Here is a 12,528-nt window from a genome sequence, read left to right as displayed (position 1 = left end):
TCTCCATTATAAGCCCATTAACTTCAAATTTTTTACAATCAAATTTGTTTTCGTTGAAAAAAAAAAATAATCAAGGATTCTTTCAAACTTAATTATTGGTTGATTTCATTAAATTTATTAACTTCAGTCACTTTTTACCGATCAAAAATGGATCAATTAATAGTCAATAATGTACATAATCATTAAATTACATAGAATTGTTAAAATAACTAAGTATAAAACTTTAAAAAATTTAGAAGTTGTGGGATCTATTTTCAATATAAAATATATATAGGTGAGGCGGTCTCGATCCATAGATTTTTACCTATATAAGTTAACAAAGTCGGCAACAAAGACCATCAATTAATACCCTTCACTTCACGTGTAGTACAATTTCTAACACAGAGATTATATGGCCCTAATTGGTTTGTGATGATAATTAATATGGAAGCAGTATCTGTTGTAGCTAATTAATTAAGAGGAATGTTGATATCTCCCTCTCAGATTTTGATCAGTAATAAAATTAATTAATAAGGTGGCTTCCAATTTTAGTAAAGATAGAGAAACTTTTTCTGAACGTCTTTAATATGAAAAAAAAAAAAGATGATTCAAAATCGTGCAAAATTTAACTATTTTATACATTATTATTTTATAGATAAGACTTATCTTTTGTATAGGGTTTAATTACAACTATAAATTAAATTCATTCCGCAAAAGCAGGTGATTAACTTTTGTTCTCAAAAACTAATTTAAAGCCGAATATATATGATATGTTATTTTGGACATTTAATTCCATTAATTTCTTAATTATATATCACCTAACTACTATATAAATAAACTTCTAAATTAAAGAGGTATACTTAATAAGCCAATGGTAGTTTTTAACATGCAGATTCATTTGGATGTTCAACTATACGTAACAACAACTAGATCTCCCCGTATAGAGCGTCATGTTTCACAGCTGAGCAAATAAGCACCCATTTTGTCGTCTTATTAGATCATGTTGGTGACCATAAAGTAGAGTTGTACGTACGTATGTACGATAGAAATATATATATACTCAATTATTTAACTACGTCGAAGGGTAATTTGCTTCGTCGCCACGTGTCACAGAAAAACTATAGTAACGTATAAACGAGTTAAGATTTTTGTTGATTTCTTTGGAGATTAGCGAAGGCCCTGAGCAAGGTGGCTGGAAATATATATATNATATATATATATATATATATCAGATAAGTATTATTTGCATTTTAAATTATATTATAAGTCAAGTTATATATAGAATTTAATTATTTATTTGATTTGGTATAATTATCTGCTCATGTTAATTGAACGTAGCTGGAGATATAGCAATTAATACAAAATGTGACATATTTGTGTTTTTTTTGTTGACATTTTTATGAACTATATATTAATGTTTTAGTTTGTACAGTATAGAAATCTTTCTTTATTTTAATTAATTAAAACTGCACGGTTCAAAACCACTGGACCCTGTTGATGTACCAGAGAATAAATTAATTTCCGAAAGAAACTTTTTTATTATCCCAGGAAATATATATCAACCTGCAAGATCTAGAAAACAATTCACATATATGGAACGTTAATTTTCCTACGAACACTTGTAAAGCTATTGTCGTTGAAAATAAAGAAAAAAAAAATTGTTACACCTGTAATATTCTCGTTGACTTACATTATAAAGAAAAACATCTATCCATTAATTAATTCTCTATTTTACATGATTACTCCGATTGGATTTTTCTCTGGTGTGTAAACAACACCTAAAAGTTAAATAGCATTTTTGTCATTATTTGTTATGTAATTTCTTTTTTTTTTTTCTTTTTGCTTGTCAATATAATTTACATTCGACATAATAAGAATATTATTTACCGTTCCTTTTTGGAGTCGAACCGTCACAAGTCAAATAAATCAATTCATTCTCTTTCTTATTTTAAATATAGTAGAGTTAAAATAGGCATATAACCTATAAGGAGTTCTACTATATTGTAACAGTCACACCACATTATCTATAATTAGCTGATCGCATTCATCTCTCTATTTGAGAGAAAATTACAATAAAAATATTTTTTCTAATAACCATGATAGGACGGGTATATCCAAAAAGAACAACCCGATTGGTTGGTGATGCCACATTAGTAATATATTAATGCACTTCTAACCTAAAGGAGCCACTCTTTTCTTAATTAAGCATTGCTTGGCCTATATATTTAAGGGGACCGATACAAAGAAAAAGTAGTTAGTTTGGCGAAGTTCATTAAAAACGATTGCTATTTATCAACTCGCTTAATTGAAAAAGTAGTTAGTTTGGCGAAGTTCATTAAAAAAAATTGCCATTTATCTCAACTCCCTTAATTTAATGGTACTACTATGGATTGGCTATTTTTAAATTTGTATGATCTAGGTAAGTCCAAGAAGACCTGGCTTTTAACACTTCTACGTGGCTTGGCCGGGGCTGGGCCAAATGGACTCATCGCGCAACGCACCTAAAAACCCAAATTAAGCCATACTCGGACCCATATTGGGCCCGTTCTCTAAAGGGTCTGTTTAGGCCAAAATTCCCTAATATGTCGCCCGATTTCAAATTTTAACATTTTATAGTTCATACAAGTCTGGGAGAGGTGGATGGCCAGGAAGAGCCCACATAAGGAGAGGAGCAGTCTAAGTCAGTTAATAGGATGTTGGTGGATTATTTGAAAGGTCAAAAACGACTTGATTTTTAGGAGAATCCAACCGAACCCAGGAATAGCTGTACGTACTCTCAGAAACGACTTGATTTTTTTTTTTTCGTTTTTCGGGGCCTAAGTTGTCCCACTCTTGTAGCCTAGTTTATTTTTCCAATGAATGAAGTGGGTAGCAAACTACCTTTCTCTAAAAAAAAAAAACATTATATAGTTCAACGCATTTTTATTTTGTCACTTTATAATTCGAAAAGTTTTACTTTGCTATCTTAGTTTTATTTCATAATAAAGACCAATCACTAAATATTGTAGATAGTTAGATACAAATTTATAGGCTCGTAAATTTCTATATATCTATAAAGTATATCAATTTATAGATCTAGTGCTTGTAAATTAATTAATGGCAGGTTTTTAAAGTGAAGATTTTAAATTACAAAAACTGGTAAATTACGTAAAAGAAACGCTATTAAGGGTTTTCTCATTTTTCCTGTTCTTTAATAAAAGATCGATTGAGCAAGGTCTTTTCGCTTTATTATTAATTGATGAGTCGTCTTAGGAGAGGTTCCACCACTTTAACTTTTTTTTTAGCTTGTGTCTATGCTTAACTAAGTTACGACTCAAAAACAAAGTCCTTGTCAACATGCAGTGGCTTATACGTCATAGAAACAAAGAAAGATTCGTGAGGCGAAAATTAGTCGAACCACACTTTCTTCGAGCCCATGGTATCCGCTCCCATTCCTTTCTCTCTCCCCACTCTTCATGGGTCATGGCCCTCATCTCCATTTTTTTCTCCCTCAAGAGGTCACTTTGAAAGGGACCTCTACCCATAAAATTTAAGGGGCTCGAGATCTCGTGTATTCTTTCTCCTTAGTTCCCACCACAACCCTCTTTTTTTTTCCTCCTCACACCTTAATTTCTCTCTTTAATTAACACAAAGATGGATAACATATAGCAAGTTCAAGAGGGGGGAAAAGAGAGAGAAAAGGGAGAATTAATCCCTTCGCCTAGCTAGCCATATACGTATTTAATTATATATTTTATCTCCTATGTATGATCATGGGCAAAGGTAGTTGTGCACCCTCTCAATCTCCGTCACCGGCGGCGGCGGCGGCGGCGATTTGTTGCATGTGCGGCGATCACGGGCTGCCCCGAGAGCTGTTTAAGTGCAAGATCTGCCTTGTTAGATCTCAACACAAGTAAGATTCAGCCTAAATTCGATCATTTACTACCTGATCGATATTTTACGTAACACGGTATCAGACTCGATCGGTTCGCATCCATTATAAGTACTGTAAATCTATCATATATGGTCTTTGATTTAATCTTCTCGGTCGACGCGCGTATCAGATACTGCAGCAACCTATACCCAAGAGCTACGACGTACCGAGCATGCAACTGGTGCTTGAGGGAGGAACATGCAGTGAGACCGCATGCGGGAGATCATGATCATCACAAGATCATATCGGTTTCGTCCTCCGACGATAACAACGCTGCGCTGCAGCGAAGCTCGTTCGTCTCCGAGCTCGACAAGCCCATCAAGAAGCAGCGAGCGCCGGAGAAAGCGGCCGAGGAGCTGTCGCCGAAGATGGGGAGGGTGAAGCGCGGGTTCAGAGGTAAAGTTCGGAGGTATAAGCTGTTGGAGGATGTCACCGGCAAATGAAGCAACACGACGGTGCGTATCTATGTACACTTGTATATATACATCTATGCATAGGGATATATACATACGTGCGATCGAGTTAAAGTGTATATACATATATATATATAGTTTGCATGGTTAAATTTTATACGAATTTCTAGTGGATTAAGGTGCAAATTTAAGATCAAATAGATGAAATTAATATACAAGTCGAAAGATGTGGGAGTGGGAATTGATCAATCATTTCGATTTTTTTTAATTTATCTTGCTTCGAACTAATTAATCAAGTATATATACTATTGGAAATTGGTTATTTTTATTTCATTTCCAACATAATTATGCGATGTATCCGATTTCGATTCTACTCCAGTAAGAACTAAATATGTCCTTAGGCAATTATAGATGATCGCGAAAAGAGACGGCTACAAATTAATCTGTCAAATGTCCTTAATTTTAACACATTATCAAATCAATCATACCATCTGTGAATGTTTCAAAACGAAATTTTTTGATCGACTAAATTCTGAGAATTATATACTTGCACCATTCCCCTATCTCAGTAAGTCTCTAATTTCTAATTTGATGGAATTTTAATATGGCGCGCATTAGATTAATTGCCTAAGGGCGTTAATATTGGCCACCAACTTAATTAATAGGAATAAATTGGCATATGACATAGATTAATTGCATATATATAGTAGAAAATAATTAATTACATCAAATGAATAGAGTTTCATAAAAGCTGCTCAATTAGATTGGCCCTAGTGAAGAAGGGTAGTCTATGCTTTTTCACTTCAAAATTTTATTGTTAAGAGGCCACTTAGATATGTAGATATAGAACTCATGCACGTTATTCCCCTTGCATTTAATTAAGTATTGCGTTCTATGCATATTATTCCCCTTGCATTTAATTAAGTATTGCGTTTTAATTTAATACTTATAATGGTTCCTTAAACTTGTAGACTTATTGGCAGTAAGAGGGAAATGATAAGTTAGCGTATGTTAATATATATTCCTAAGCCTGTTTACTACTAGATATAGTTTTTTAGTAATATGGTATTAAAGTCACTTTTAATTCGTTTTATTTTGTGAGGTTATAAGATTAATCCTCATTTTTAACATTTAATCGGTTGGCCTAAAACAAGAGCTAATATGAAATTTCATTCCAAGAGAATCTCATACATAATGTTTTTCCCTTATTGCTAATTAAGTACACGGTAAGGTGAAGATGGCTAATTTAGGTACAGTAAAAATTATTGGTATTTACCAATGAGCGATAATAATTAATTAATCGACTAAAAACTAGTTGAACAGCAATTAATACTTTCTCAGTTCTATCTCTAAATCAATCAAACTTTGCCTATGACAGGTACTGCTTTCTTATGTACGAACTCTGCAGGGCCATATGTTGAACTATCCTACCCAAATACAACCAAAAATATGTATCATAAACGTGGAATAATATTTCATGGACAATGTTTTGTGGACCCTCCAATCATTTAACTTGCTAGTTCAATAACCACGGTGCAATAGAGATCGATGACGTGATTTGAATTAGAAATTAGAGTTTGTGGACAAAGAGCAAAATTATCTCGTGTAACCACTATGGACGCAAAGCAAAATTTAGATAAAAGGATGGGGTAAATTACACTTTTGGTCCTAATAAAAGAAACATGGTTATAAACTAAAGCTTCGTGGGGAGGCTCTTCATGTAATATTTTTTTCTTTTTTATTTAGTTTAGAGGAAGAGAGGGCATGCACTGTGCAAGTGTAAAAGTTCGAGCAAACTCGCGAAGTTATTTTAAGCCGTAAAGTTGTGAAATAAAATTAGATTTAATATGACCAATAAAAAAGAACAAAAAAAAAGGAAAAAACAAAAGGGAAATAAAAGATGCCAGAAATACCCTTTTATGAAAAAGAAAAAAACCAAAACTTTTTTGTTTCTTTCTTCTCTTTTTAAATATTTTTATTCCCTAGTATATTTATTTTATATAAACAAGCTGGCCCATGGGCCATAGAATATTTCGATGGGCTTTCATGCAACCATCAAGGGATAATATCTTATGTATCCTTCAAAACTTTAAAAAGATCTAATATATCTCCCGTGAACCAAAATATTTTTATTGATTTGCAATTTTTTTTTAAAAAAAGTATACCCCTAACTCTAGAGTTTACTAATTCTTAATTCTTCTGGGGCATAACATACGTATATGTGTTAACAGCATTGTTTATTAGTAAGTTGTATTATCCTCTTAATCCCATAGATTAAACTGTGACTGGTTCTATATCACATAAATGTGCACATGTGATAGCCTTTACGTGAAGTGAATCTCCTCAGTAAGCACTTGGCCTTTTAATCACTTTATAAATTAAAAATTATACATCACATACACTAAAAAGTCCAAGTGAGCCACATAATACATATGAATCGAGACAAAACCTAGCCAGATTAGATCTTGTAATATTACTTAATTTTGCAATGAACATATGGTAAACAAGGCTTAGAAAATTTGGCTTAGTCCAATGAAGAGGAGATGGCCAACTCAACAAGATATATACAATTCCTCCTACACTTTTTTTTAAGTAATCTTTGGAGCCTGTGAGAGTAGAAACTATAGTCTAAAACCTCATTTGGAAATCCTTTTTTAAATCACCTAATAAAATGTTTATAGATTCTCTACTCAATAAAGGTTTTATACAGGGATAATTGCCTATATACCTCTCAAAACTTCGAAAATATCTTATTTATTTCTTTTTTTTTTCTTTCTAATATATCCCTCATATGTTCCTCCGTTATTTCAAAATACTCCTACAGTTACCATCCGTTAAGTTAAGTTGAGTTAAACGTGAGTTAAATATCTATAAGAGTTAAAAAAATCAAAATGCCTATTTTGCTCTTTACTTAAGGATAAATAAAAAATATTAGTGATGGTAGAGGAATAAATTTTAAAAAAATAAAAAATTAAAATATTTTTTGCACCTCTAACTTAAGAGCAAATAAGAAAAGTCGGTAATGGTGGAAGGGTATTTTGAAATGGTAAAATAGTAATTTTATACAAATAACAGTTATTGCTAACCGTTCATTAACAGAATTTAATTCTAGCGGTATATTTGAAATAGATTGGAATGTAAAAAGGATATTTTTAATATTAGCCTAGGTGTGGCAATTTATACTAGATCCCATATACTTAAAGAATCCTTATTTTAAAATCAAAAAAAGCTATAGCAAATGAATCATTTATTTAATATAGTTTTACCTGCCACCTTTAACTTATTAGAAATTTTAAACTCGTATCTTGAAAATTTAAGTTCTAGTTCTTACAATTGGAATTAAATATATCAAATTTCATAAAAGATAGTTTTAAACTTCTTTAAATCTAAGAAGATGTGGCAATTTGAGGTTTGAGTAGTATTATCGGTAACTTTTAACTGTTAAAACTTTATCAAACTAGTATTTTATTTGATACAGCTTTTTTATATTTTAAAATAAAGATCTTTAAAATTTATGGGATATAGTCAAAATTGCCACACCTAGCAACTAAACTTGCGGGATTCTAGCTTTTGGTTGCGATATCATGGCCTCGAGCCATGATATCTTTCATATCATCAGATAGAGAGAGAGAGAGAGAGAGAGAGAGAGAGAGAGATATATATATATATATATATATATATATTACCCGTTAACGAATATATAAAAACTTTTCAAAAGCTAAAAAACTAAATGGGGAGAATTTTTCNATGATATATATATATATATATATATATATATATATATATATATATATATATATATATATATATATATAGTCCGGCTGGGATACTATCAATAGTACAAAGCATTTGGTGCTATCAAGTTTTTTGCCGTTAGATTTATCTCTTTTATCATTTTCATCGTTCAACCAACCACCCACTCAACCCTAGGGGGTCCACATCATTCTAACCATATATCTTGTAATCCAAGGACGGAAAACTTAATAGCACCAAGTCATTGGTGCTATTAATAGTATTTCAGCCTAGTTCTATATATATATATATATATATATATATATATATATATAGAGGCTAATGCTACTATACTATTAATATGATAGGAGCACTTGTCCTATCAAGTTGTTCTTGATAATCGAGATTCCGAATCGATGATCGGAGCCGTTGAAGTTGATCTAGAGTATTTAAAATATCTAGAAACTAAATTTCATAAATTTTGATAATGGTTTACATGGTGATCAAAGTGTCGTAAAATCGACAATTTTTGACGGCATATATGAGCCGTTTGCTTGTTTAACGGTGTAGAGCAATCCAAATTGTTTGAATTTTTGATAGAAAATTTTTTATACTATTTAGATAATATTTGATAACTCTGATTACGAACTGAGAAAGTCTAACCTTTATTTTAAGAAGGTTATTCATTTATGACCGTTCATTTTTCAACTTTTAAGATGAATTTGATAATGATTTTTAAATATTACAAAATTTGGTTTCTAAACATTTCTAATTGTGTAGATCAACTTCAACGGTGCCGATTATCAATTTGAAGTTTCGATCGTTCAAATCGACTTGATAGGACAAGGGTCCCAATCATATTAATAGGATAGTAGCTGACCATATAATATATATAGATATATATATACATATACATATATATATAACATATAGTATATATACATATACATATACATAACATATACATATACATATACATATACACATACATATAATATATATATACACATACACATACACATATACACATTACACATACACATAATACACATACACATATACATATCTACACATATTACAATACATATATATATACATAATACATACTAATATATATACATTTACATATATATAGTTATACATACTACATATATATATATTAGATATATAAATTATATATATATATATATATATATATGTTGTATTCCCAAGACTTGTGGTGACAAGGGCCCTTCTATTTTATCATAAGAGAAGCAGATTCCAGAGTCCGAGCAGACCAACAGTCAAAGAAAAGAACAGGGGAACACAAGAAATGCATTATTTTCTCCTCTGTTTTTGCTTTTTTTGTTGGCCACTTAGATCCCAAAGGGGGTTACTTTCCTAATCATTTCCACAAGAAAAGGAGATATACAATCAATCAACAAAAGCACTTTGTAACTATATATATATATATATATATATATATATATGTAACTATATATATATATATATATATATATATATATATATATATATCTCCTAAATGTGCCCTCATTTTCCATCGATTTTCCATTTTTTAGGTCTGCATTTTGGCAATTTTACAGCTTGTGGCTGCCTTACTCATGTCAGGGCCATAATTTGCTGAATGCCCACCTGTATTTATTCCTTTTTACTCTTTTTATTGGGTAAAGGTTTTAGTCATGCTTTCTCTTCTTCTTTTTTTTTTTGTCTTATTTTGGTAATTTCTAAAGGCACCAAAAACTCCCACTAACCAAACCAAAGTGACCCCAGCTTTGAAAGCACCAAAAACTCTCCTAAACAGGTGAGCAAAAGCACACAAAAACTCCTCCCTATTTTTATGAGAATGGTAATCTGCTAATCCTCCTCCTCTTATTAGCTGGAGAGCTCTCATGGCATGTTGCATGTGACCCAACAGTAGCATCCTCACTCCTGTAGCTCAAGCATGCTGCATCCAACACCCCAATTGGGCTTCTTGGCACAGAGGAAATTGATGAGCCTGCTGTTTTATGTGACATGTCCCTCCTCAACATCATGTCTTGAATCAGTTCACAGCATCTCAGCACCCTCTCCTGCAACAACAAACACCACACATTCAATGCCCACCAAAGATAAAACCATATGGACCTCTAGTTTTTATAGCTAGTAGGTAGCAATGTGCAGTTGCAGTACCTTTTCAACATGGGTGCAAAAATTAATGGCCCTCTCAACTTCTACTATGTGGGTTTCTCCTAGCACAGTAAGCGCAACAGCTGCAGCAATCTGTGAAGGCCTAAAAGCCAGGAAATCAACTCCTGCAGATACAACAATCCATAGAAATTTTGAGCCAAACAATTCAATCTACCACTCTTTGCAACAAGAGAAGTCTTTATGAGCAATATATTTACCTCTGGTTATGCTCAAAACAAGTTCGACGGCTCGCGAAACCGATAACTTGGATGGTGCAGTGCCATCATTCAACTTATGGAGGAAGTAGTCTATAAAAGAGAAAGGAGTCACAGCTTGCATCCTCCATTTGAGGGTGCTCAGCACAAGAAGCTCCATCCTTTGTATAGTTCTAGCTTCAAACACAAATTTTGCCTCACCAACCTGCTCCGAAACATTATAAGTGAACTCAGAACATGTTCAAAGGGACACAATGGTGACATCTATGTAAGTGAATCTAGATCTTATTTACCTGCAAATCCAAGGAGAGAGGAACTTCAGTTTCCTCCATCTTTGCAGCTAAGGACAAGCAAGCCACTGATAGTAGTTGGGTCATCCATGCATTGCCTTGCTGAAATAAGAGGAAAAATATGTGGGGTTTATTGTGTGACTACTTATATATATGAGCTTTATAGTTACAGAACTACTATAGTTTTTTTCTTTTTTTTTTTTGTCGCAAATTTTAATATTTAGACATGAGATTAAGGCCTTGTGAAGATTCTTACAGGAAGCTCATAGGCAGAGAGGAATCGATCCAAGTAGTTTACGGCTAAATAAGCACTTAGAGGTCCAAAACCATAGTAAGCATGAACCTGTTCAACAAAATCACGGACAAAATTGATCATAATGTATGAGAGAGACCCAAATTTTTTTAAAAAAAGGGATAAAAATCAGAGTGTACATTAACAAGGACCTCATCAAAGTGTTGAAGGACCACATGAAATGGTCTCAACAAACACCAGATAAGTAGAAAAAAAACAAGAAAAGGAATAATGATAGCCCAAAGACACAATCTACAGAGATTGCTTTTGAGCAGAGCAGAATATACAGTTACACAAAAAAAAAAAAAAAAACCTGAAACCCATTAACAAAAAAAAAACCCCTGAAAAATGGGTAAAACAAGATGAAACAAAATAGAACTGAAATAAAGGAAAACCTCAGAAACATACCCTTAAAAAAAAAAAGGGAAAAGATGAAAAAAAAGAAAAAAAAAAAAGAAAAGAAAAACCCACCTTCCACATCCAATCAATGGCATCTCTCCTTATGGAGAGGTCCAAAGCCCCATTCTTCAACCTCTCCGCATAATCCCCCCGTGGGAGATGCTCGCATTCTCTCTCAACAAGGAGGGCCAAGCACTCACCCGTTTGAAGGGGAAAATCCATAAGAAAATCCCCATAAAAACCGCTCCTTTGCCCCAGAAACCCACTACGCGCATGACCCTCCACCTCCCTCGAGCTTATCTCCTCCTCCTCATCAAAACCCATTACGCTCTCATTGTCCTCTACACACAGGAGGATAGATGCAGTACAATCATAGCTAGGAGCCATTCCTCTCTCACAGTAAGAGAGCTTGGAGTGTTATGGGGAGAGAGAGAGAGAGAGAGAGAGAGAGAGAGAGAGAGAGACCAACACGCTCTTCCTCCTCCTAGCTCGTGCTTTACACACAAGTTGTTGTCATAGGTAACTGTGGTGCTACAAGAAGCTGCCCCTCTTTGTGTATAGTCTAAAGCTTGAGAGTGAAAGAGGAGGAGCGGGGACACCAAGCACTGTTTTGTAGAGAGGAGAGATGGGTTTTGTAGTGTGGAGTGTGTGTGTGTGTGTGTGTGTGTGTGTGTGTGGAGAAAATGGTTTTTTGGGGAGAGGGAGAGAGAAAAGTGGGGGGGTGTGGGTGGGGGGCAAAGGGGCATGAGAAATGGCAGGCAAAAATAGAGACAAAGTAAGAGAAAAAAAAAGGGAGGAAAAGGAATTAAAATAAAAATACTGTTTTTGTTTCATTTGTTTGAGGCTCTGTAGTTGTTGGTGTGGGGCTCCTCTGTGGGGTGTACTACTACTACCACCACTACTACTACTACTACTACTACTAATAGCAGCATGGGTTTTGGGTGGTTGGTCTGAGGTTTGAGGGGGGTTTCATGGTGATTAAAAAATGATGGTGAGATAATTGTTTTGGGTGCAGGGTTGGGTTGAGAGAGGGTGTTGATTTGATTGTGCATGATGGGGTTGTACAAATGCATGATTCCAGTTGAGGAGGGTGGGTGGGTCTTATCATTGGATTGTACCAAACACAAAA

The 12,528-nt window shown here is 33.5% G+C and overlaps 2 protein-coding genes across 3 annotated transcripts; one reads left to right on the top strand and one right to left on the bottom strand.

Annotated features, from left to right (window-relative positions):
• Positions 3,374-6,029, top strand: LOC109706505. 2 transcript variants are annotated; one of them, XM_020227381.1, is made up of 3 exons: positions 3,374-3,871; positions 4,023-4,347; positions 5,684-6,029. In XM_020227381.1, exons 1-2 carry the CDS (start codon positions 3,726-3,728, stop codon positions 4,333-4,335), a joined length of 459 nt encoding a protein of 152 aa, XP_020082970.1. In that variant the 5' UTR covers positions 3,374-3,725; the 3' UTR covers positions 4,336-4,347; positions 5,684-6,029. The 2 variants fall into 2 exon arrangements, with proteins under 2 accessions (XP_020082970.1, XP_020082969.1); XM_020227380.1 differs by lacking the exon at positions 5,684-6,029 and having other exon boundaries at positions 4,023-4,633.
• LOC109706504 (cyclin-D4-1-like) lies at positions 9,571-12,115 on the bottom strand. Its single transcript, XM_020227379.1, has 6 exons — positions 11,472-12,115; positions 10,965-11,051; positions 10,712-10,810; positions 10,422-10,623; positions 10,207-10,328; positions 9,571-10,106 (listed from the first exon to the last, which is right to left on the bottom strand). Exons 1-6 carry the CDS (start codon positions 11,784-11,786, stop codon positions 9,873-9,875), a joined length of 1,059 nt encoding a protein of 352 aa, XP_020082968.1. The 5' UTR covers positions 11,787-12,115; the 3' UTR covers positions 9,571-9,872.

This window comes from Ananas comosus, linkage group 2, assembly GCF_001540865.1.
Source record: "Ananas comosus cultivar F153 linkage group 2, ASM154086v1, whole genome shotgun sequence".
NCBI lineage: Eukaryota > Viridiplantae > Streptophyta > Magnoliopsida > Poales > Bromeliaceae > Ananas > Ananas comosus.
The sequence above is the reverse complement of the archived record's forward strand: the minus strand, read 5'-3'. Positions and strand labels throughout refer to the sequence as shown.